Source organism: Staurois parvus, unplaced genomic scaffold (genome assembly GCF_062004578.1).
Source record: "Staurois parvus isolate SC_StPar_1 unplaced genomic scaffold, SC_StPar_1.0 ptg000549l, whole genome shotgun sequence".
Taxonomy (NCBI): Eukaryota; Metazoa; Chordata; class Amphibia; order Anura; family Ranidae; genus Staurois; species Staurois parvus.
In genome coordinates this window covers 4,451,365-4,479,073 of record NW_028318345.1, presented here as the reverse complement: position 1 = coordinate 4,479,073, position 27,709 = coordinate 4,451,365, and the positions used below count along the sequence as shown (strand labels likewise).

Below are 27,709 nucleotides of genomic sequence, written 5' to 3'. Positions count from 1 at the left end.
TTATTAACCATTAATATTTATGGGTTTTTTTGTGTTGGCTCCTGTCAATTTTTAGTGTGCCATTAAAATGATATTCTTTGCCAAGTAATCTGCTTATTTCTCAATTAGCTAGATACATTTTCACATATAAACATTATTACATAGCAACATGTATCTGTTAATTAAGCCATTTGTATTTTAAACCACCCTTTAGTTAGACTTGTTGACAATGCAAGAATCATTTATTTAGTTTACCTCTTTCAAAATGTTACGCAGTGGTATAATGACTATCCAATATTTCATAACTAGAAAAACCACATGAGTTTTGTAATAGAGAATGAGGTGCCTTTCCTCTGTGTAGTACAGTTGACTCTGTAAAGTTATTGTTGCATCAATTTGTTGATGCTTCACTGTGGAAATGGAAAGGGTTTAAATAATATGCGGCTCTCATCCTATGCTTATTGTAAAAGAAGAATATGGGAATTGAAATTTAAGTCGTCCACCCCCCCTAGTTACAACCTGATATAGATGTTGCAAGTTCAAAGTAATAATATAAAACTTCAATATTTGTATTTCAAATACAATGCTTACCTTGAAGATAGAAGAAATATAGAATACATTTGGATGTTGAATTTCTACAAAATAACTGCTACAGTGGAGGAGTTTCATAGTGATGGGCATCTCAGTGTTTAACAACCCTCTTCTTCCTAGCTCAGAAGTGTACACCTCCTACCCCTTCCCATCAGAAGCACACTTAACAAACACTGACCAACCTTCACAGGCTGCACTGCGGAGAAGGTGATGTCCCCAATGGGAAGAGGAAGTGAGCAGAGAGCCCAAAAACTACAGGCTCAGCATCTCCCTTTCTCTGTATGCAAAGGTGACAAGGGGGTGCAGGGACAGGGGGCCAGTGATGAAATATGCTGTGGTGAGTTGCTAGCTGCCAGAAAGCTCCTTGGACTGGGGTGTTGGTGTTCAGTGACAGGGATGCTGGGTGACAGGGTGGTTCAGACTCAATGGTGGACAGGGTACAGTGTCAGGGGTGCAGGGAGATTGGAAGATTCAGAGTCGGGGGTGCCAAGTGGCAGGGAGGTATAAGGGTGCAGAGTTCCAGAGCTACTGAGTTCTTCATAGGGAAAAGTTCTCTACTTCTATGTCTTATGTGACTGAGCACCATCTGATATGGTGCAAGCTCCTGGACCACAACACTCACTGTTCTAAAGTAAGTACAAGGGGCTACAGTTATTAAGGGAAGGGGAGACATTATGATGAACCTATTTGAAACTTTTACTAGCCTTTACACCTCCTTCAGATTTATGCATTGTTATAATGTTCTTTTTACAACCACAGTAGCACCAGGGACTGCATTGGCTATTCATTTAGAATGGCATCCCAATGCATAAGTAAGTTAGGTGTCAACAGACTCACACTGTAGTGCATGTTCCTTTCATTGTGGCATGCTGCATTGAAAAAAAAGTCGTAAGTCTGTTTTTTTAATAAAAAGGAAAAAATACAGTGCTAAAAACTGAAAATGAATAAACCATAAAACTACAATCAATGTGAAAGCATACTAATCATGTAAGTTATTATATACATCCTACAAACTATTAAGTACAATCATAGAAATGCAAAACAAAGTCCACATAGGTCTCCAGAGCAGTGCAGTCTTATCTGTGCAAATCTGCTTCATAGCCCCAAAGTGCATACAGTGCAAGGATACTTCATAGCTTTAGATGGATTAAAGTCAGTGTTTATTTTAAATCAGTGCTCCAGAGAAAAAAGTATCCACTCTTTCAGCACACTTTCCCAGTGGAAACAAACTCACCGATCCAAAATGAACACTTTAGTGTATCTAAGCCCAAAACCAAAAATGTATTATATTGCAGCTTACCATTGCTTAGATGTCATGTAATATAAGTGACTAACAAATGAACAAATAAGCTGAATTCAAGCTAATGTGTTTTTAGCAGTTACAGAAACAGTTTTTTTTCCTCTTGCAATAAAAAGAAATTTTATGCATGTAGGACATACTGTAATAGAGTCTACAACAAAGCGCAGCTAACCCGCACCAAAACCATAGGGTACACTGTGCTGCGGCCAAGGTACATCAGCTCAGTGTCTAGCCATCCTAAAAGATGACCATTGTAATCACCCCTGTCAGTGTTAAATGGTTTGTCTAAATGCTCTAACTACCATTTTTGCTGCACAGCGTGGCCTGTTAAAGGAAATTTAAAAATAACAACAGGATGAACAGGTAAAAACATCAGTAATACAATTGAGACTGTGCTTAATGCTAGTGACAGACTGCATCAATTATGTCATTTTACATTTTCCTTGCATCATTTTAAACTAATGACTAGTGCTGCTAAATGCATCTAACCAGTGATTCCAGCATGTATCACTAAATGTCTCCCTGCACAGAAATTGTATCATCTCTTATAATTCTTTTAAGCTCTCTTGAGTATATCATGTGACATATACAGGTGCATCTCAATAAATTAGAATGTCATCAAAAAGTTAATTTATTTCAGTAATTCAATTCAAAAACTGAAACTCATAAATTATATAGATAGTTATTTATTTCAAGCATTTCTTTCTTTTAAATAGAATATTACATAAGACCAATGAAAAAAAAACGTTTTTTAATACAGAAATGTTGGCTTACTGAAAAGTATGTCCATGTACAGTATTTTGGGTATGCACTCAATACTTCAGGGCTCCTTTGCATGAATTACTGCATCAATGTGCCGTGGCATGGAGGCGATCAGCCTGTGGCACTACTAAGGTGTTATGGAAACCCAGGTTGCTTTGGTAGCGGCCTTCAACTTATCTGCATTGTTGGGTCTGCTGTCTCTCATCTTCCTCTTGACAATACCCCACAGATTCTCTATGGGGTTTAGGTCAGGCGATCATTAAACCAGGTATTGGTACTTTTGGCAGTGTGGGCAGGTGCCAAGTCCTGCTGGAAAATGAAATGAGCATCTCCATAAAGCTGGTCAGCAGGGCAGTAGAGCATGAAGTGCTCTAGCATATCCTGATAGAGGTCTGCGCTGACCTTGGACTTGATAAAACACAGTGGATCAACACCAGCAGATGACATGGCTCCCCAAATCATCACTGACTGTGGAAACTTCACACTGGACCTCATGCAACTTGGATTCTGTGCCTCTCCACTCTCCCTCCATACCCTGGGACCTTGATTTCCAAATGAAATGCAAAATGGTTCAGGTGTGGCTTGACACAAGGAATGCGACAGTTAGCCCATGTCCTGGAAACATCTGTGTGGTAGCTCTTGAAGAACTGAAACCAGCCGTAGTCCACTCCTTGTGAAAAAAATCTGAAGAATATATTAAATATATATATTTTTTTTAAATATATATTTTTAAATATATTCTTCAGATTTTTTTAACATCTAAAAAAGTCATATTAACATATATTTTTACATATATTTGTACATGCATTCCAACAATATAGATTTATATCTTTAAAGATGTATAGTATATTTGAAATGTATTTTTAAAAATATTTTACATATATTTTGGAATAGAAACACATTTTAACATGCAGCATACCGTATATACTCGAGTATAAGCCGAGTTTTTCAGCACATTTTTTGTGCTGAAAAACGGCCCCCTCGGCTTATACTCGAGTCAACGTCTGCAGATGACATGCCGTCCCTGTCATCTGGACACACCCCCGGGATCAATCCTCGCCGGTGATTGGCCGGCGGAACTGTAGCTCAGGAGAGGCACACAGGCGCCCAATCACCGGCGAGGAGGTGGAGCTTGGAGAGGAGGAGCCGAGCGGCACCGCGAAGATCGAGCGAGTAAAGAGGAGGAGAGCGGCCAGAGAAGTAAGACATCTGACCGGTAAGTGTGTACCATGGGAGAGGGAGGGAGCGAGCGAGCCCAGGCTGGAGCAGGAGTCACCAACGATGGGGCACTATTCCTCCCCCCACTGACACCAACGATGGGGCAATATTCCTCCCACACTGACACCAATGATGGGGCACTATTCCTCCCCCCACTTACACCAACAATGGGGCACTATTCCTCTCACACTGACACCAATGACGGGGCACTATTCCTCCCCCCACTGACACCAACGATGGGGCAGTATTCCTCCCCCCCACTAACACCAACGATGGGGCACTATTCCTCCCACACTGACACCAATGATGGGGCACTATTCCTCCCCCCACTGACACCAACGATGGGGCACTATTCCTCCCCCCACTGACACCAACGATGGGGCACTATTCCTCCCACACAGACACCAATGATGGAGCACTATTCCTCCCCCCACTGACACCAACGATGGGGCACTATTCCTCCCCCCACTGACACCAACGATGGGGCACTATTCCTCCCACACTGACACCAATGATGGGGCACTATTCCTCCCCCCACTGACACCAACGATGGGGCACTATTCCTCCCCCCACTGACACCGACGATGGGGCACTATTCCTCCCCCCACTGACACCAACGATGGGGCACTATTCCTCCCCCCTCGGCTTATACTCGAGTCAATAGTTTTTCCCAGTTTTTTGTGGTAAAATTAGGTACCTCGGCTTATATTCGGGTCGGCTTATACTCGAGTATATACGGTATATATATTTTTTGAAATACATTTTGAAATATATTGAATATGGCCACAATTGTAGTATTTCAAATATATGTCAATATATTTGGGAAGAATATTTTTAAAATATATTTAAAATATATTTTTCTTCCATGTGGGTACTTTCTGGCTTCATTACCACAGCTGACCCCCATCCTCTTCCTCCTGCACCCCGTATGCACACCAACTTCCACTCTTGCCATTGTGTCTGATGCCCATCCTCTCCTCTTGCTTTCACCACCTCTCCCACATGCCCCAGTTCACTTACCACTGCGCCAATGCCTACCTTTCTTCTCACTGCCCCTCTACCAACACATGTCTCAGCACCTGCCCCCACTGTACCAATGTGCACTTCTGTGGTCTCTGTCTTCTTCCATACTAGGCTGTTCAATGCACCTTTGCTAGTCTTATTCTTAAAAAAAATAGGACAGTTCTGTTATTTAACATATTGAGTTGAAGAGAAAGGCAGTGACATTTGCAGGTTATAACACATGAGGAAATAGTTCTGCCAAGTAAAGAAAGCAGTTTAGTAGTTATTACAAAAGATACAATGAATGTGAGCCCAGATGCAAACTCAACTTTCAAAAATACTCATTCTATAATGAAGAGCAAATTGTAAATGAACTAATTGAACAGTTTTGACAGGCCTGAAACTCCTAATCAGATAATGTGCTTTCACTAATACTGGTGAAATGATCCATGGCAGAATTGTATTTGCAACAAACATCCCAAAAATAAGCTACTGATTTTAACCACCTGAGGACTTTGAATACAAGAAATAAATTCTAAAAAAAAAATCAACACAGTTTTTAGGATGCAATAAAAAAAACACAATTTTTAAATCTAACAAACATATACAGTAAAAAAAATAAAAATTGGCTTTAAATATGCTTTAAGAACAAAAGCACCAGTTTATAAGAAATGTGTTTTCAGATTTAATGGCAAGGTACAACTTGTGTTGCAAAAAACTTTACTCATGTTGGTGGTTGGGGGCTGAATATTAATGTTACTTGTTGGGTGACATTACATGCATACCAGAAATTGTTCTTTCTGGTACAAAAAGTTTCACACATGCGCTGAAGAACTGGCCTAGGGTGTACCTGTGGGCATAATAAGTTTATGGGATACAAATTTGTACAGCGAGCGCTTACTGTAATACGGATATGAAAAAAGAGAGAGCCGCTAGAACACCAAAAAGGTAACCAACATGACCTTCCAAGATAATATATAGAGAAAAAAGGTGCAGCGCTAATAGCAAAACATCAATATAAAATCAATTATAGGACTAGAACAAATGAGGACATGAAGACATATATTCGTCATAAATACGATATTCAATCAAATGTCCTAAAACATGCAATGAGGTGCAATGTGCCAATACTGCCAGGTCTCCTTTAAAAGGTGAATGATCCAAGGTGAGCAGGAAATAAGTAAAGTGCGCACTCACCAGAAGTGCGTTTACAATACGCATAAAAGAAGTATCCTCTCTCCTGGTGCATCTAGGATCTCCCCATCCAGGTGAAGCTGCGTTCACTAAATCTCACCGGTCATCAATCCTGGTTCAATGGTGCATCCGACACTACTGCATCTCCAGAGTCCCTCCTTAAAACTTGGTGCTGTGAAAGGGTGGCGCTCATGGAGAGCCCAATAAGGGACATCACATAGCGTGATACTGCATAAACACTTTATTTGGAAAGTAACATCAAGCACATTCTCAAAGGGTGCAGGGCTTTGGTTGCACCCTTTTTCTCTATACATAATAAGGTTATACTGTAAATTTACGATACACAAGCCACAGCAGGCACTCCCGAGTGCTTATACATTGGTTCCGGTGGTTGCAGGAAAGATCTCTCCATCTTTAGCCAGTTTAAGGGGATATCTTCAAAGCAGGAAAAAAAGCATTTAAAATGTGACTATAGGTTTGCACACATACTCCTCCTTTTCTCTTTCAAAGGTTACCCTCTCATACATTTGAGATTCTTGTGAGTAACTGATTAACTCCTCTGCATGTGTCCCCCTCCCTTTCTTTCCAAGATGAAGTGCTTGGAGCTGAGCAGTCCAATGTCAGGTCTTTATATTATCATGTAAATCATTAGTTTAAAATAGAAATGAAAGGCAAAACATTTGTGTATATATATAAAAACATTATGAATACTTTTATCCCTTTTTTATAGGTGATTGCATTACCTCTGTTTTCAGCTGCATAAGAGCTGGGGGAGAATAAACAGCAGGACACTGAATTTCCCAGTGAAAGACTGTTCGGGGGTGAGGGTGGAAGGGGTTGTCAGGACAAGTCTGATCTCTGAGGAGAGCAGGTTGAGTTCCAAGCACAACTAGAGAACTGACCACGGAGTGTTCTCCTGCTTAGTGTGGTCAGTTTTTTTAAAATAGGAAAGCAGAGGGACTGGCAGGAACACCAGGGACTTCACACAAAGCAAAGCAAGGATACTTTTTCATACAAGTACAAGGTACAACAGGCACATATCAGGAATATGAAATGTTGGGTTTACTTATTCTTTAATATGGATCTGGACTGCTTCAGAAGGAACAAAGCCAGGATCCCAGTCACAGAAAACACCTACGGTAGGTCTGAGGTATGAGGCAGGCCACAGTTTCAGTGTATCACTGACTCAAGTAATATTGCAGAGGTCCTGTCATTATGGCATCAAGCAGCACAAGCAGAATTGGCTGTATATGAAATAGGAACTAAACCTACTCACAGTATATAGTATATAACTACATCAATTCTATTCAGTTCTATTTGGAAACTAGAAACTTGGAAACTTTGTGGATATTATAAAGAGGTTTTAGTACAGTGTGTGTCTCCTTTACTTACTGATGTGAAACATCATATTTAAAATTAAATCAACCTTCTCACTTGGCAATAATCTTAAACAAACAATTTCTATAACTGTTAATCTAATCTATGCAGCAGTTAATAGTTATTTTGCTCCTTTCCTGGATTCAAAACAGTACCTTAGGTAACCCTGATTTTTTTTTTATGTTTGTGGATTGCTCTGATTATTGTAGGATGACTACATCTAAGAAGAGTGTAAAGAGTGCTAGTTTTTTCCATGTATTAACTATCTGCCATCTTTAGTAGCTGAACAACTATTCTACTTAGATCATTTAAGATCACTTTTCATTCTAATTTGCCCTTCATCAAATTCTGTTTGTGAAAAGGTATATGCCACATCTGAATTGATTTAATCACCTGCCCTATCAAGTGCTATACTGTACCTCATACCTAATACCCTCCTGTTTTCATTGTGACATTATCCTAAAACTACTTAAGTACAATCCCAAATACTCTCCTGAAAGCACATTAATCCTGAGTACAAGGAAACCACATAAAATGCAATTCTCAGGTAAGCTTTTTTTGTAACAGTACATTTTCTAAAAATAGTTTCCATAATTCATTAATGTAACACTAACGTTTTCTGTAATTGTAAAAATGGCAAATGACATTGTCCAAGCTTGCATGAGTGTTTGATGCTCATGCAATACGCATGTTTTAATTAACATTACCAATATGTTCACAAGGACGTTAAATACTGTTACTATGTAGGAAATTACCGATGATGGTATCAGGACAGATTAGGGTATGTATGCTATTTCTATATAATAATACACTTAATATTTAAAGTCTTCCCCTTTTAAAAATACCCACCCTGCTCCCATCTATTTGCAATTTCTTTTTGGCAAAACACTTCCTAAACTCATTTCTTCTACTTAGATCCCCTGTTATGTGGCCCTCTGCAATGCCTCTTCAGTGAGTGAAGACCATTAATCCATTGCTGCAGTTTAGGCCCACCACCAACTTGTTCCTGCCCCTAATCATGCTACTCCTGGAGCCTTTAGGGCTTTCTAGGAACCATGCTAATGGACTGATTGGGAAGTGTCCACATCACAAGACAGTAGTGTGGGAACTCGAAGCAGGACCCTCCCTCCACAAGAGGGAATAGTCAGGACCTGGCGCAACCTGTCAACAGATTTAGGTGAGTATTTGGGCCATTTAGTTCAGGCTTTTTTTTATTACAGCAGCAATTAGTACAGAGAGGGGTATTGTTTGTGGATTATATAAATTATATTATATTTTTTCATATTCATCTGGAGTTCAGCTACAATGCATCCAAACCAGTCCTTCTGAACTGGAAGGGTTACCAATAAAAGCTTGAATCCAAAAAAATCAATACTATATTAATTAAAGATGTTCAGTAAACAAAGTTTTAACCTTATCTTATTGTGTTATGTTTTGCAGTATTATAAACAACAGATACTGCAAAACTTAAAGTGGTTATAAAGTTTGAAGGTTTTTTACCTTCAAGCATTTTATGCATAACGGTAAAAAATCTTCTGTGTGCAGCATCCCCCAGCATCCCCTAACACTTTCCTGAGCTCCCTCTTGATCCAGTGATGTCCACAAAAGTCTCAGTTCTCTGTGGAATTGCACTCTTGATTGGCTGAGGCAGCAGGAGCCATTGTGATTGTCAATCACAGCCAGTGAGCCAATCAGGAGATAGAGGGGGCGGGGCTGAGCCACGGCTCTGTGTGTCAATGGGCCTGCAGAGCTACGACTCAATAGCATGCTTTCTCGGCTGCCCCCATAGCAAGTTGTTTGCTGTGGGGGATCCCAACAGGAAGGAGGGGCCAGGAGTGTTGGCTGGGGACCCAAGAGGCGGATATGAGCTGCTCTGTGCAAAACCATTACACGAAGCAGGTAAGTAAGACATGTTTGTTATTTTTAAGAAAAAAAAACCTAAACTTTAGTACCACTTTAATAGAAACAGGCAGGTAAGAAATGCAATTTCCCATTTATTTTTTTACTATCTTACATTATAGTATAATATTCACCATTAAATGTTATGCTTTAAAACATATGATTGTCATACATTTTCTCCCAAAGAATACAAAAATCATAAAATATAGTATATGAACTCAACATTAATATCACACACTAGTGGTTTGCAGATGACCAGTGGATCTAGACAATGCAGTAATTCACCAGCTAACAGAGATGCTTCTGTGTGGGAGCAGATGATTCTGCTTGAGCAGTATGGCTGGGTTAGGTCAGTAGAGGCCTATTTGTAGAGAGTGGAATGAAATGAGCACAGTATGTGTTTGATACCCAGTCAAAACTACTATACAACTCATTTCACTGTGTCATAGTCATTATTTCAAAATGCACCAAAAATAATAAAAAGAAATCTGATTTAACTTTCTGATCCAACATTTCTCACTAATCAAGTCCGTGCTTCCTGTGGGTTTTCAAGTAATTCCTTTTGAAATGGGTGAAGAACTTGCCCTGCATAGAGGAGTCAATAGTTGACCATATACAGATGAACACAGCTTGAGTTCTGCATAATGAGGTTCAGTAAACCATGCCTTCTCACTTCTGAGGGTAATATTTGCCTTTTGGCAAGTATACTCTACTATCACAGCCAAGCAGTGTGATTTCCGCAATCAGCAACCAAAAAAACCTTTGGCTTAAATTGAGAAACTCCTCAGCACCCTGTCTAACCTCATTTTCAAACCCGTGAAAAGCAATTACAGAGAATTATCACTTGACAGTGTTAGAAAATAATTTTCAATGCAGCAAAAACATTAATTTCATAATTATGCCCCATTTTGTAAAACACTTGAGTAGCACTTTTTGGTCAAGAACAAAATACAATCTGTTTAGGGGGACTTGTTTTTTTTTTGTTTGACAGTTTTGGCAGGTTATTAAAAAAAAATTATTGCAGGATTAATAACAAGAGCCAGTTTTATCCTGAGTCTACTTTCAGCCTATTAATATTGTGGATTTTGTATTATAATACCTACATAAACAGAACTAAACCTAGTGGAAACAAATTACCTGATCACTCTGTAAACGTTAAATGGCTTAGATAATTGCTGGCACTGATGCCAAACTGATTACTGACATAATGTGCGTTTTCATGTCATACGTGTTTTTAATAAATATTATAAGTTGCATTCACTAAGTTTTGATGACTATCTTGAATACAGTGGCTGCTGTGCTTGCAAAGTTTCCACATGTAGTGTAATCAAAGAATTTCAATGATTTGAGCTCTCAGTTAGGACTTTATACCAAACATAAATGTTTCCCAGCAGTCAGCCCTGTTAGGCTGCAAAAGGAGCCTAATTAAAAGCTGCTTCTAATGTTTCAGTTAAAACAGAGGTCTCAGTTTCTCCCATTGTGCGCCTCAGCCCCTCCTGCTGTGTACTTTCCCAGTTATTTATACATTATTGTCTTCACTAAGCTGCATTAATTCATTTAACCCTGTTTGATATTTTATCTAATATTTTTCTCATTAAAATGTAAAATTTTTATAACCAAATATTACATAGGTATGAATTTGTTAGCCTAAAGCTATTAAGAGTTTAAAGTATTGAACCCCCCCCACCAAAAATCATAAAGTCTCTAATATGCTTTTCTGCTTACCTTTTGATTTTCTGAAATCTGCATACTAATCACTTCTGCATAGCACCCTCCAAGCCTTTCCACTGTGTGCACCCATGCCATAAACTTGAACACACCTCTTCCCTTAGATAAATCACAAGCCAGCATTTCGCTGGCCTTTCAATCTCTACTACTGATGCTGTAAGTGGGCAGAAAAGCTGTTGTGTGTTAAATGCAAAATAACTATACTATAAGGAGAAATGGTATATGCAATAAATAAACCTGAAACCAAAAGCCCAAATGTTTTTTTCAATGCACTGGAAGGCTAAGATCCTCTGTCTGGTTTTGACTGTTGTCTATGTCACCATCATGGAGATTTGCTTATATGTCCTGCTCCAAGAAACTCAACAGAAAATAAGTAGAGTCTTAGGTAGACAAGCTCCTTAATGGATATAAGGAGTGCTGATGTGACAGTTCTGTTATGAAATCCAATGCAGTATCCAGTGAAAGAATGGTAAGATTGCCTACTAACCAGAAGCGCAATCAATATGCGCATATATGAACGAATCCAAGACCAGCTGGAAGTCTGATGTGGGAACAGCCAGGTGGAATGTTGATGTCCTCCAGGGGGTCCCTCAATCAAATAATGGGTGCTGGTCTGGTCTATCACCTCTCCTCTGGTCCGAATGGAACACCAGGGGGTCCCTCAATCCAGTAGTGGGTGCAGGTTTGGTCTATCACCTCCCTCCTCTGGTCCGAGGGCTGCACAGAGCAGTCCAGGACCCCAGATGTCCCATTCGGACCAGAGGAGGGAGGTGATAGACCAGACCTGCACCCACTACTGGATTGAGGGACCCCCTGGTGTTCCATTCCAGGTGATAGACCAGACCAGCATCCATTATTTGATTGAGGGACCCCCTGGAAGACATCAATATTCCACCTGGCTGTTCTCACATCAGACTTCCAGCTGGTCTTGGATTCCTATATGCGCATATTGATTGCGCTTCTGGTTAGTAGGCAATCTTACCATTCTTTCACTGGATACCGCTTTGGATTTCATAACAGAACTGTCACGTCAGCCCTCCTTATATCCATTAAGGAGCTTGTCTACCTAAGACTGTATTCATTAGTTTTCTATTACTTTAGCACTGCACTTTATTTCTTTATTTTGCTTGCTATTGAAAGGTTTTGTGGTTCCTTTTATCAGTGCATTTAGCTGCTTACGTGTGCGCTCGCTAGGCCTCCACAGTTTTAGAAAATAAGTAGAAACCTCTACAAAAAAAAGGGGTGGGGGATTCCAGCTCTGACAGTTGTTGGAAGGTATCTATGCCTACTCCCTTGACACAATTAGGGATCTGCCATCACTATCAGTGCCAGGGACTGTGATCACCATAGACAGCAATAAAAGAACTAACAGGTGTTCTATCCTTTTCACACACTATCCGTCAACATAAAATAAAAAATAAATGTTTACTACAATTATACATTTTACAGTTATACAATTATAAATATACAATTTACTACAATTTTACATTTTTATTCTAAAATTTAACGTAATGAGAAGATATGTTAAATGTATTTAAATATTTGGTTTGTGAGTACATATCCTTCGGTATTCATTTTGGTGTAGGGTTTTCACCACTGGAAAGTTGTGAAAATAATAAAGTTTTACATGAAATGCCTCAGTCTCTCAAGGCACATGCATCAAAATGTAATTATTAGAATCAGTTGTTTTGATATATATCTGTATAAATCTATCTATAATATGCAAGTGATTTCACAGTATCACATTTGTGGCTTTTCTCTCCAGATATTTATAAACAATGAATGGCACAATTCAGTCAGTGGTAAAAAGTTCCCTGTTATTAATCCCGCTACAGAAGAAAAAATATGTGATGTGGAAGAAGGAGATAAGGTAAGGATACAGTTGGTATAGCTCTTTAGTGCCTAAAATCTTTAAGGCTCTGATTTTGTTTTCTCATTGAAACCAATTATTCAGCAAAATGTACAATACAGAACAAATAATTGCAGACATTGTGTAAATAAGATAGTTACCTACAGCTATTCAGGAACCATTTCTCCCACTTTTTCTCATTCTGCTTAATACAGTTAAATGGAAGCTGTAATGGTTTGGAGTCAAGGATATTGTATTTTGTTTTGTTTTTACATTTTAAAGTTTTTAAATTTCTCTAGATCATTTTTATCTGGCTTTTTTTTATCCATCCAACTTTCTTTCTTTCTCTTTCTTTCTTTCTTTCTTTCTTTCTTTCTTTCTTTCTTTCTTTCTTTCTTTCTTTCTTCAGAATCCAACAGCACAATGAGTTATCTAAAGTAAAGGGACAGTGCTCACTTTGTGACTTTGTTTGAAACCTCAGACTAAGCTATATTTCATATTTATCAAACTAATACACATTACTTATTGTACACTTTCCCTTTAAACAAGATTCTGTTTTCTACTGCCCATCCCCCCCATTACAACCTGGCTTCACCCGTTAGGGATCCCTAAATGTCATCTGCACACCTCAAATTTGGAACATAATACCATTGAAAGAGCTTTCACAATAAATGGACATATTCTGCACTGCCAAGTACAGTAACCTGAGGCATCCACACAGAAATAATTACTTACCTTCTATGACTGGTGAATTAAAACTGGAAATATTTAATGTTTGCCAGAAAATTGCAGGATTTGGTACAGATCTTTTAAATTATATATCAGATTATAAATGAGTAGCACAGTGGCTAAATGGTTAGCACTTCTGCCTGGCAGTACTAGGGTCATTGGTTCAAATCCCAGCCACAGCACCACCTGCCTGAAGTTTGCATGTTCTCCCTGTGCCTGTGTGGGTTTCCTCCCACACTCCAAAGACATGCTTGTAGGTTAATTGGCTCCTGTCTAAATTGGCTGTAGTATGTGTATGTATGAATGTAACTTAGGAACCTTAGATTGTATGCCCCTTGGGGGTTAAGGACTGATGTGAATTTACAATATATATGTAAAGTGCTGTGTAAATTTACAGCACTATATAAGTACCTGAAATAATTAAAATAAATGAGAGCCCTTTCTAAAAAAAATAGCAAAAAAATAAATGTACCAATATGCATTATAATGTTCCTTAGCAAATAGATACATGCCAACAGTCAACAAATCAAGTTTTAGTTAGAAGGTCTTTGCTAAATGTATTCTATATGAGTAAATACTGTTTTTGATTCCAGGCAGATGTAGATAAAGCAGTAAAGGCTGCAAGAGAAGCATTTGCGATTGGGTCACCATGGCGCACGATGGATGCTTCTGAAAGAGGAAAACTCTTGAATAAATTAGCTGATCTCATTGAACGTGACAGGTTGATTCTAAGTGTAAGTAAATTTCACATGCTAATATAGTGTGCTTGATGAAAAATATGAGTGAAGAAAACTAGAGAAATGTGAAGCAATTATTCATTACATCCAATCTTTTCTTTGAAAGCTAAAACTTAATATGAGATTTTTGGCAACTGCCTACCTTTTTTCCATCATTCTTTGCCCCACTTTTTGTAAATCAGCCTTAGTCACATTGCTGTTATGTACTGACAAAGAAAAAATTACACCTAATAGATTTGTAAAACTTGTATTTCGGACAAATTTATACAGTTTCACACTCAAACAAAGAAAACCTTTTTTTTTCAAATGTTTTGCTTTTTTTTGCTTATAACGCAAAAAATAAAACACCCAGTGGTGATTAAATACCACCAAAAGAAAGCACTATTTGTGTGAAAAAAATTATAAAAATTCCATATGGGTACAGTGTTGCATGACTGTGCAATTGTCATTCAAAGTGCTACAGCACTGAAAGCTGAAAATTGGCCTGGGCAGGAAGGGGGTATATGTGTCCAGTAGGCAAGTGGTTAAGACTGCATTTTGGTTCCTATGTGCCCAATGAGGCACTCTTTGGATATTGTGTTGGTTCATTCAACCCTGTATGCTGAGTGTAGGCATGTGCATGCTTTTATACATTGTTTATGTGCTTTTATACAGTAATAATAAAAATTTGCATATTTTTTACTGAAAACTTGGTTGCTCTGTAACGGCATAGCTATAGTCCAAACACTCATTTTCTAGATGATTGTGATTATATGGAGATGATGACACTAGGGGGGTAGAAATTTTGGTGCTATAAGTTCCACACCTTCTCAATTTTTTGAATCCATCTTATGGTTATTACACATAAGTATGTGCAGACTGGGTGATAATTTTGGAAGCATACAAATAAACAGGTTTGAATTTTGCATATTCTTTTATTCTTTTTTTTGATTAGGCCTATGTCTGGCATCTCTTTTATATATACAGAAACAAGATAAGCTGAGTTGAGTGTGGCTTGTGGGAATCTGCAGTTTTCAAATAAATAGAGAACCTATTTTCTTAATATTCTTAAAGTGATTACCAAAAAAGTGTATATTGACCTGGGACTGTTTAGTGCGTGCAATGGTACCAACAACATGAGTATAAACAATACTGTGTATAGGAGAGAAGCGTAAGGCACCAGAAAGAGTCAAGAAGTGCCTCCAGTACAATAGAAGTTGCTAGTTTTTATTTAAACAGTCATAAAATACAATTTACTTAGTACATAATAGAACCTGATACAACAAGGCTCAAATATAGTAAAACACTACAACACCATGCTCTTATTCCCCATGTTACTTATCTGGTACTTATTGATTATGCTGGTTACTTATTCTGAATAATGAGAAGTCTTCTAAAAGCCCATGTATAGCATACTCGCAACATTATTGGAGACAGACAAACAAGCATCTCTACTCATTTCATTGATTTCAAATTCTTCAGGCATTAATGGTGGGCAAACAATTGGGTTTACCAATTAAACTGAAAAAAGAAAAGGAAATATTATTTTACAAGTGGTAAACATCTGTTCACCTCAGTATCCTCCTGCAGGCGTTTGCAATCCCAAACATGGCAATAAGACCACATTAGGGGTTTGTCCAAAAAAGGGGGTAAAAAGGCTTCCCACTCCATGCCCCCAACCACAAAGAGACACACCCAGCTCCAGTGAGAGTCTCTGGGGCTGGGTGTGTCTGTCTACAGAGGGAGTGGGAAGCCTTTTTGTGACCTATATAATGATTGGTGGCTGACATCACTGTAAGGATATTGTAATTAAGTGTATATATTGTCAAGGTCCTACCTTTTCCCTGAGGTTTTATTACTCCATGTGCTGGCGTCCATCTTGGATTCTGCTGTGCATGGTGGGAATCCTTTTATGCCTTCAGGTCTCTGAGGTCCATCCCCCAGAGGGGTGTGGCTGATGACATATGAGCCTGTGGCCCGCACATGCTCTTTGCACTTGTGTCTTTGTCTTCTTGTGTCTTTGTCTTCCTACAGCTCTGTGTATACGCTCGTGACTCTTCTGGTATCTGACTCGGCTTGTGATTAAGACCATTCTCTGTGTTTTCCTTCGATCTGACCTTCCGTTGCTGAACCCGGCCCGTGACCTGTGATTCTCTGTCTACTGTTCTGTACCGTTTTGTCCCGTTGTTGTCGACCCGGCTTGCCTGGCTACCCTATTGTCATTCTCACCAGCTACACGCCATTGGCGGCGGCCATTACCGCAGCCGGGGTGTCTCGGGGGCCGTGACCTGGTTCCTGGCTGCGTCAAGTCCATCCCCACCATCAGGGGCCCTGGTAAAGGGCAGCCTGGGACTTAGACTCCGCGCCCTGAGGGACTACGGTCTGTTGGTGGTGGTTGTCGTCAGCCAGTGCGTTACCCTGCCACTAGGCCTACCTGTCCGTTCCACAGCCCCGCCCTGACATATATACTGTATGTATATATATATATATATATATATATATATATATATATAATTACAATAGCAATCACATGCACACCCAGTTTGTGTTGTGAGCAATGATGGTGCAGATGGTGCTAGGCAGGGCTCCATAATACACTGGGGAAATATAAGGGAGACACACCCCCAACATGGCCTCTTTGCCATACTTAAGATCACAAACACATGGAAGATAACAATAAGGTCAACAGACCTTTACCAGTTGGAAAACATACTATTTTATGACTGTTTAAATGAAAACTATCAACTTTTATTGTATTGTATGCACTTTATGACTCTTTTTGGTACCTTAAAAGTCCTTTTCTCGTTCTTTCCTTTGTATTCTTAAAGTGAACCTGTGGTTTGCCCATGTAGGGCAAATCAACAGGGTCACTTCCATTCTCCACCTCTCACCTGGCAGCATATATTTTCTTTTGCTCTCCCTTTTGCTATGTTTGGCTGCCAAAAGCAGTAACATCCATCCTGTGTTGGCTGTGTCACTCAAGTCACAGCTTGCACAGGGCTATGGGCTTTCTCATATGAGAGCAATGCTGCTTGGTGTTTGGCCCAGTGCTGCAACATGGAGTGAGCCACATGCTTATACATGCCCAAAACTATTGCTTGTTTTTTTTCCTCCTGACAGCTAAATATAGCAGCAGGGAGAAATGAATTGATGAGTGTGTGCTGCTAGGAAGGGGGAAGTATAGCATACCTGTTTCTTTAACCTTCAATGGCGAAAAACAGCTCTAATGTAAGGCAGCACCAAAATTAATAAAATACTGAAGGCAGATATTGGTGAAATTTCTAGTAAGGCAGTTAGTCTTATTAGTCTATAGGCACATATCTTTTGGACTGGTCACAATTTTTTTTTTGTGGAATGAGGAATTTTGTGTTATTTTCGGTTCTTTTACAACCTCACCAGTTCAGGTCATATTACTTGTGAGCTGTAACTCTTCCCTCTGATGTGTCAGGTGCAGGACACACTACTTCAGTATACAGTATTATGCCTTCCCCCAGGGCCATAAATCCATCATTGGAGCCTGCTGACACAACTTCTATTACAAAGAGCATTTTCCAGTTCTGCTGGTCCTAAAATGCTCAAAGTTATTGTGACAAAGTGTAAGCAAGCTCATATGAAATTTCTTTAAACATATACTGCATGTAGTTAAAATCTGTACAAGGAAATTCTGCTAATTTGCCTTGGCCTACTGTACTTATTTGGAAATCTGGTCTCCACAATACTGTACTGTCACACCCATTCTACTCTCCTTCCGTTCCTTAAGGAAATATGGACTTTTTCTAAAAATCTTGGAGTCAATGCAATTTAGAAATTTTACAGCTATTCAAATTCATGTATGTATGTTTCTGTAACTGCAAAACTACTAAAGTTTAAAAATAAAGTTTATTTGGCTTGTTAATCAGCAACATGTATTTGGTAGATATAATACATTTGTGGTGTGGATTTTATTCTCAGAGTATGGAATCCATAGATGCAGGAAAACCATTTGCTGCATCCTACTTGGCTGACATTCCCGGAGCTGTGAAATCTCTACGTTACTGTGCAGGCTGGGCAGACAAAAACCATGGTCGCACAATACCAATGGGTATGTTATGTTCCACACGTGTGTTTATTATGTCAGTACAACTCTTTTATCATCATTATTGCTGTCTTAAAGAAAACCAGTGATATAAAAATTTGGCTTGGACAAGCAACCATCTCATTTATGAGCTTCCTATTTTATTTGAACAATAAAAAAAATTCACTGGTCAACAGGGAGCTGAGATACCACCATTTTAACACTCCTGATTTTCAGGTTCTAAGACATGGGTATAAAAGATGTACAGGCCCACCTGCTTCGACACACTAAATGTTTTTCACAGAACATAATAAACAAGACCACACCAAGGGCTTTGAGTTCAGAAGGAGTCTGTTGCTGGTCAGATCAGCAGAGGTGTCTGTTGTCATATGTTGAGTACATTGTTGTGCTGTCACGCATACTGGCTGTATCTCTAGAAGCCTTCTAGAGATCCATCAGGCATGAATGACAGCACCAAAGTGACCACTGAATGGCTTTTTTACAGATTCCTATTTAGCTCAGGACCCATGATTGGGACACCCATGGAATCGAGAGTTACCACCCTCATCTTGCATAGAGACAGGTTTTTTATCCACCCACATACTTTGTGTGTTTCCACTTCCTAGGGTGACCATAGCCTCAACATGATATACAATAAGTCATTGAAAAGTCATTTTTTTTTACCTTAGGTTGAACCATTTATTTCTTTGAGCCAATTTCCATTTTTCTAACCAACTTACTACATTGTAAGGGCTTTCTGCCTCTTACTTCTATTTTCTGGTGGACATCTTGAGCTTCACTAGAGAACACTGACCAGCCCTCTTGGTCTGGACACCTTAGACCTTTTTTGATCAACACATCCCAGATCCTACACCAAGATCATGATTTTAGTGGCCATTACAGTCTGTTCATTAACATTTTAAATACGTATTTATTAACACACACAGAAATAATAAAGTCTTTAGGGTCTATGAAGCTATATAAAAAAAAACATCATTGCAAAGGAGGGCCCCCAGTTACCCAACATTGGCTCAAGATATTTTCACTATACTACCAGAAAAAAAAATCTTGACACCAACTTCCAAAGTAGTTGAGGGATGCCACACTTGAGATGGTTGCCCTATCTAAATGAAGCCTGCTTAAAATTCCTAGCCTTCACAAACTTTAAATTGGCTGCAGTGACAAATTATGATGGCAAGCATAGCACTAGTCAATATTTACTATGTTTCCTACATATGAAATCAGAGAGAAAGTGGAACTCATGATCAAAAAGTTATTGCAGATGTATAAATGAGATCTCCTGTATGGTTTATGTATTAGGGTAGGCTCAAGTGGCAGCTAGACAGTGTTTTCCTGCCTCCAGGGAACATGTTACTTGCTGTGTTCTCCTGTGAGTGACTGGACTCCCAAATAGAAGTTATTTAGGGAAAAATACATACAACTCCCTTGTGAGTCATTGTTAAGCTATTCTAAGAAGATTGCACCAAGCTATCGTGACTGTTATATGCTGAGCTTTAATGCTTTAATGCTTTTATATGCTGTACCAACTATGAGACTGCTCTGCTATCACAAGAGAAGGAGTTAATAAGCATCCAACTCTTTGAGTGTTTTTACTGTACATCAGAGAATGCTGTTGCAATATCCAAAGCAGGTGACCAAATCAGAGAGAAGAAGCAAATATGCTGTTGGACCCAATGTGTAGTGGCGGGGAGAAGATCAGTGATTTCCTCTTTTGTAAGTTCTGGTTAAGTAATGGAAACTGATGTGATGGTATGGCAGGAGTGTACTATACTAAGTAGTGCCTGCCTTTTGGATAGGCCCATGCTCATGTTTAATGCATTCCAAGGTGGGAACACTGAGTACACTGTACTAGGACACCAGAACCATTCTCTGTGCCACTTCCACTGCTGAACAAAAGATGTGGTAGGCCCTAAAAAGTTGTTGTTGTGGCAAGAAACAACTTACTGTTCTGTTACATTAAGAATGATGGCCTCAAGCATTTTCATTTGACCAACAAAATGATTAATTACTTATTAGACTAACCCCTATTGGGCTAAAGCAACACTGATCAAGTTCCATAATTTACAGCAGGGGGAACCAAAGTACCAGGTCATGGGCATAAATCATTCCAGAACGTTGGCTGTTAGAGCTGTGTAGCAGCAGTGATCAGACTTGAACTATAATTTGTAAAGGCAATACCTGTCAAATGATTGGTCCAGTAATATATTTGAAAGTGTGTTTTTCAAGTCTGTGATCTGTTACAGTCGGAGTTCAACCAGTGTTTGCTTCTCCATAATCTTCACATCTAGTTTTAAATCTTGTATCAGAATAACATGGTGTTCGTTTTAATTTAGTTATTTAGCCAAAGTTACATTTAGTTAAAGTCTATATCCAGACAATTTTTTAGTTGTAAGTGATAGACAATAAAAGCTGAAAAAGAATCAGTACAGGACACTTTTCATTGTTTACTTAAAGTCAGGCAATCTGTTCCAAAATGCTTCTTTTGTTTATGTGATTAGTTTTTGATTTTTTTATTTATAGACGGGGACTACTTCACTTTCACAAGACATGAACCCGTTGGAGTATGTGGTCAAATTATCCCTGTGAGTATGCAAAGTATTTCCTGTTGTTTAATGTTCAGATGTAATCATTGTTGACAAGTCAATTAGGGAGAACTGAATGAGGATTTATTAGGGACAATTTTTGCTTTATGGGTAACAAAGTCTATATATTTTAGTCATTTGAATATTATAGGTATACTGTACCTTTTCATAACTGACTGTTCGGTCAGGCACATTAACTGTAGTTAGTTTTTGTCATGTAGATATTATATGGTGCAATACCACTACCTGTGGCTTACGCAACATTTTCTAAGGTTAACACCCTGGTCACGTCAAGCCCTACTTTGAAATTGTGCGACTCACAGTGAAGTGCCAATTTCAGGTGCGATTTCCAAGACATCTGATACAGATGTCTATGCAAATCACACCAAAAGTAGTGCATGTACTACTTTTGAAATTTGATCAAGTCGGAACTGCACTGATATGACCGCTCTAATTGCAGACAATAGGCTGCAATTTGGCATGCAATTTGCAAGTCGTTGGCATGCAAATCGCATGCCAATTCGCATCCAGTGTGACCGGGGTCTAAGAAAGACATCATCATTATTGTCTATGTCTGATCTACTGTAGTCACTCATCCAAGAAGACAAACGATTATTGCTGTGTTCTGCTCTGTTCATTTGTTAGGGAGAATAAATCTAATATAGGTGTAACAAGGTGAGTTGCATTAGTAGGTGATGTATTAGTAGGATTATTAATTGTTTATTGTTTTGTCCATAGTGGAATTTTCCACTTGTAATGTTTTCCTGGAAAATCGCACCTGCACTCTGCTGTGGCAATACAGTTGTCATCAAGCCAGCAGAGCAAACACCACTGACAGCTCTGTACATGGGATCACTAATAAAAGAGGTGAGTGTGTTTGTGTAATAGCAAATACTTTACATTACTGTAGTAGACCTTTGAATTGGTTTAAAAAGCATGTGTAGTTACATGCATATACCTTATATTACAATAGTACAATTGCAGTGTATTTGGTTATCAGTTATGCAATCATTTGAAACCTATGCGTTTTGCATTAAAGGGTAAATGTACCATTCTTCAGAAAAGTGAGACAGAATTGAACAGATCATGATCTGTATTAGGGCCAATTCACATCATATCCCTTGTTGGGCATGTTCAGGTGCCATTAATTGTCAATGACAACCCATCTAACAAACATGTGTTTGAGGCCACCAAAATATATGGTACCGCAGTACCATATGGTTTGGTGCAGGCACAATTTTATAAGTCGCATCTACCGTATTCTTTACATGCAGAAACGCATGAAAACCTACACGAATGAATGCATGTTTGGGTGTGAACCGGCCTTTACCCTAGGTTCATGCCTAAGCATTTTCTGCAGTGTTTGCATTTTGCAGAAACGCAGTACAGTCCATTTAATATGATCTCTTATGGGACAGGTTCACATCTCCGCATTTTCACCCGGTGTGTTTTTTGGAAAGGGTCAGGGACTATTTTGAATGCAAAACATTGTGTTTTTGGTTCCAAAGACTGCAATGGGAATGCTGCAGAAAAGCATGTATTGCGTTTTTGCTGTGTTTGTGCTGCATTTTTTATGCATTTTGCATTTAAAATCTGCCTAGCAACAAGAAAAATACACATCAAAAACGTGGCAAAAACATGTCAAAAACACAAGTGCAAAAATGCAATGCAGAATCACCTCAAACGCAACCTGCATAGGTGTGAACCTAGACTTAAAGCAATGACCAGACCAAGACCTGCCATAAAAAGAATGAGCAAATTCCTATTCATCTTAGCAATGACTTTATTATACAGCCTGCATGTGGTCAGTGGCTCCAGTGCAAGTTAGCATCTGTTAGCCAGAAGGATTCCTTTCTTGAGACAAACATGGAGGCTACTATTCTTGAGCTATCCTTCTGAGAATGCTAATTGCCTGGCCGCAATACTGGCCCTCTTACCCTTTGTGAGCTACTGAGTCGCTTTGCAGGCTTCATTTATACAGGACCCATTGTCATCACTTCTTAAACATAGAGAGGAAGCTACATAGTTACATAGTTAGTCAGTCTGAAAAAAGACAAAAGTCCATCCAGTTCAACCATAGGGAAAAAAAAGTTATAATCTTATACCCACAGTTGATCAGAAAGGAAAAAAAAAGCTGCCCATCAAAATAACAGCTGGGACCCACCAACTGTGTAAGGATGCCCTGAACTTTTGCATTAATGCTAACTTCATAGATCAAGGTCTTTAAGGCTAGGTTTTCACTACTGTGATGCGATTTTGCTATAATTTCAATGCAATTATGTAATGCGACTTTGATACAATTTGGCTGCATTTTTACATAATCTATGGGGCCAAGTCACACTGTAAATTGCACCAAAGTAGCACAGGAACCTTCACTAAAATCACACCGTGAGTCGCATTAATGAGAATGGGCACCATTGTGATTTCCCTTGTCATGTAATTCTGTATGACTTAAAGTCATAAGTCTCCCTCCAAAAAAATTTAAGTCAACAGCTACAAATACTGTAGCTGCTGACTTTTAATATAAGGACACTTATCTATCCAGGGATCCAGTGATGTCCTCAATTGAGCCGATTCTTCAGTCGGCTTTGGGTGTTGGCTTCTTGGCTAAGGGAATCCAGCAGTGAAGCCTTCTGGCTTCACCGCCGGTTTCCTACTGTGCATGTGTGAGCCGCACTGCGCTGTGTGATAGGTCCCACAGTCTTATGGGACCTGTGCTTGTCTCAGAAAGCTGCGGGGAATAGAGAAGAGGTCGAAAGATCACCATGGTGATCTTACCCATAACTGGGAGCGCGTACCTGACAAAACCAAGTACCCGCTCCGCTTCTAAAAAAAGTGCCACATGTTGCAATGGAGGGGAGAGGAGGCAAACAAGCAGAAATTCCCCTTTTGGGTGAAGTTCCACTTTAAGTTGCATCAGAAATGCACACGTGTGAACCAGAACTAAAGGAAACCTGTCATTAGAGATATTTGGAAACATATGGTGTTTCCCCCTCTTCTTCATTAAAATGCAACTTGCTAAACCACTTGCTTCAGAGCTTTCAGTCTATCACTTGAAACTGGTATGCAGAAAGGATTACAACTGCTTTATTTAGCTGATCTCTAATTTGCCTTAACTTGTTCAAATACAACAGTTTTTACAATTTTTATATATGTTATAAGTAAAAAAAAGCAGTACAATGTAACAAAACCAAGGAAATTGATTCAATTTGTATTTGTTTCCCTTCAGGCTGGATTTCCTCCAGGTGTAGTGAATATTGTGCCTGGATATGGACCCACTGCAGGAGCAGCCATATCAAATCACATGGATGTAAATAAAGTGGCTTTCACTGGTTCAACAGAGGTACTTATCTTTTGTTACATTTCTCCTATGGTGATTCTCGACATATAGCACATGGTCAAAGGGTTCTCAAGTATATAAAATTACACATTATAATAGCTTGAATGTTAAAGCTAAACTCTGGGGAAAAGAAACCCTGTAGAAAATCATCCTTTACAGTGGGGCTATCCACACAACAAGGCTTAAATGCTTGTTTATGCCTAGGATACCATTAATGAGACTTTTACTTACCTTTTCCTTGCTCCCCCAGTAACTGATGCTCTCCTTTTCTACCTGACACCAGTTTGTGGGCAGCTTGGGGGGTCCCCACCTACAGTACAATCACAGTGCCTACGACTGCCCGAGTAGAGGCTATGGGGTAGGGGGGAGGGAGGTGCAAGTTCAAGGATTACTATATACTTCCTTCAATACTTAGTGAGTCACTGACCTGGAACATGCATGAGTATATCAGGTGTAACATGTAGAAGGATAAGCAAGGGTAAAGATGATAGACCTTAAGCATGCAGCTGCAAAAAAGTCAGATTTGACACTGACAAATTACTAACTGACACATTTCCTTTGAAAAGAATTAACCGCTGAATATTTCCTGCAAGGGTAGTCAGTTGCCCAACTGCAAAAGGGGCCCAGTGGCCTGTTTAATAAAATAGATAGTTCATGCTGTCTTAGATTACCTAAGATCTAAAACATTTTTTTTCTCTCTCAGAGTGTTTAATTAGGCATTTGCAATGCATGTTGACATAGTTATATGTCTTAAAAGAAATGTGATTGACCTCTTTTTGTAATGGTAAATGCAGCTGAAAAGCTGAATTCTCCTGCTGTCTGATAGACAGTGCTAAAGGGGTGGGTGGGAATAAAGAAGGCATTTACATATTTTTCCTAAGTTTCTGCCAATCTAAAGGGCTGTGGGAGGAGCTAAGAATGGTTTCTAAGCAGCTACAGCAGCATCAAGGGTGACAACACTGCAGTCATTTCACTGCAGAAAGAAGAGTGTTGTCACCTTATCAAAAGAGCCACCTATCCATTCATTCTACTGGGAGGGTCAACAGATTTTTTTTATAAATGTTCCAGGGAGTACTTAGAAAAACAGTCCTATTGCTATGGGCAGACTACATTATACATGGTTTTTTATAGCTTGATCATACTTTTCCTCATTATATAATTTTAAGAGTCTGTTTACTGACTACCATAATTTAAGAAGATAAATTAATAGAGCTAGAGGTAGCATAATACTCATGATTAGTGATGGGCCAAACACCCCCTGTTCGGTTCATGGTCAAGCATTCGAACCTAACGAAAATTTGACCACGAACTTCAAACAGAGGGGACAAATCACTAAGTGGCATCTTACCGCATCTGAGTATGAGGAAAGATACCGCACAGCTACTAAAATATCTCCTGAGTTATTTTGTTCAGTCATGCAGTAGTGAAAACATTCTTTAATTTTTCAGCTGTCAACAGGGTTCCCCACTGACAGCTGAATGTAAAATGAATTGCTAGCATTGCCCAGCAAATCAACAAATAAATTTCTTTTTTTAAAACGGCGTGCCCCCTCCTGAACCATACCAGATTACATGCCCTCAACATGGGGGATGCTTTGGGGCAGGGGGTTTATTGGAATCTGGAAGCCCCCTTTAACATAAGGGCTCCCCAGATCCCGCCCCCCATGTGAATGAGTATGGGGTATGAGACCGCTACTCATTCACAAAAAAAAGTGTAGTCACCCAACCCCCTTGTGATGTCAGACTCAATCCACTACAGTCTGGCTTCCGTCCCCTGCACTCCACCGAAACCACCCTACTCAAAATCACTAATGACTTGCTAACCGCCAAAGCTAATGGCCACTACTCAGACCTCTTACTCCTCAACCTTTCCGCGGCCTTTGACACAGTTGACCACCCCCTCCTCCTTAATAAACTACACTCCCTCGGCATCAGAGACTCCGCTCTCTCCTGGCTCTCCTCCTATCTATTCCAACGCTCCTTCAGTGTTACCTATAATGCTACCACCTCCCCCTCTCTGTTGGGGTCCCCCAAGGCTCTGTCCTCGGGCCCCTTCTCTTCTCCATCTACACCTCCTCCCTCAGCAAACTGATACACTCCCACAGCTTCAACTATCACCTCTACGCCTATGACACGCAAATTTACCTCTCCACCCCTTGCCTCACCCCTTCAGTCTCTGCCCATATCACCCAGCTACTGAACGACATATCAGACTGGATGTCGCTCCATTTCCTCAAATTGAACCTTTCCAAAACCAAGCTCCTGATTTCCCCCCACCCAGCCCGCTCCCCCCCCACCCTCTCCATCACGACCAACAACGCCACCATCAGTCCCACCCCACAAGCCAAAGTCCTAGGTGTCACTCTAGACTCAAACCTATCCTTCCAACCCCATGTCCAATCGTTGGCAAACTCATGCAGGCTCCACTTCCGCAACATCTCCAAAATACGTACGTTCCTAACCCCAGACACTACTAAACAACTCGTTCACTCCCTTATTATCTCACGTCTGGACTACTGCAACTCCCTTCTCACTGGCCTACCTCATCACAGACTATCCCCGCTTCAGTCTATCCTGAACTCAGCGGCCAGATTCATCCACCTTACCAACCGCTCCGCTTCTGCCACCCCCCTCTGCCAATCCCTCCACTGGCTCCCGATTGCCCAACGCATTAAATTCAAACTACTAACACAGACATACAAAGCCATTCATAATGCTGCCCCAAACTACCTCACCGACCTGATATCCAAATACCACCCTACCCGTAATCTTCGCTCCTCACAAGACCTCCTACTTTCTAGCTCCCTGGTCTCCACCTCCCACGCCCGACTGCAGGATTTCTCCAGGGCTTCCCCCATCCTCTGGAACTCACTACCCCAATCTATCAAACTGTCACCTACCCTCCTCACCTTTAGGCGCACCCTGAAAACCCATCTCTTCAGGGAAGCCTACCCCACCCTCACCTAACAGCCAATCTCCTCCAATCCTCCTACCACTCCATCCCCCACAGCCACTTCCTCCTGTACCACTATCCTCTCCCTCCTAGATTGTATGCTCAAAAGAGCAGGGCCCTTGACCCCCTCATGTTTTGTTTTGTTACTGTATTGTCTCATGTACTGTCCCCCACTATAATGTACAGCGCTGAGCAAACCTTTTAGCACTATATAAATACTGTATAATAATAATAATCATGCACTGTGATTGGCCAAATCATTGCACCTGACCTGTTGTCAGGTGCATAGCTTTGGCCAATCACAATGCACTATCAGGGATCAGTGCATTGTGGGACGTGGTGGGCACATAGCCCACCAAACACCCCTACCATTCGTGTGTTCGCCGTACACAGGAATAGCAGATGTTCGAGTCAAA

General features: G+C 39.9%; 1 protein-coding gene across 1 annotated transcript in view; it reads left to right on the top strand.

Annotated features, from left to right (window-relative positions):
• ALDH1A1 (aldehyde dehydrogenase 1 family member A1) overlaps positions 1-27,709 on the top strand; it is a 63,715-nt gene that overhangs the window by 9,149 nt on the left and 26,857 nt on the right. The window contains exons 2-7 of the mRNA XM_089691072.1: positions 12,816-12,920; positions 14,222-14,362; positions 18,296-18,425; positions 20,940-21,001; positions 21,740-21,868; positions 24,231-24,344. Of these exons, the coding sequence (XP_089547198.1) occupies positions 12,816-12,920; positions 14,222-14,362; positions 18,296-18,425; positions 20,940-21,001; positions 21,740-21,868; positions 24,231-24,344 (681 nt within the window). The remainder of the gene's footprint in view (positions 1-12,815; positions 12,921-14,221; positions 14,363-18,295; positions 18,426-20,939; positions 21,002-21,739; positions 21,869-24,230; positions 24,345-27,709) is intronic.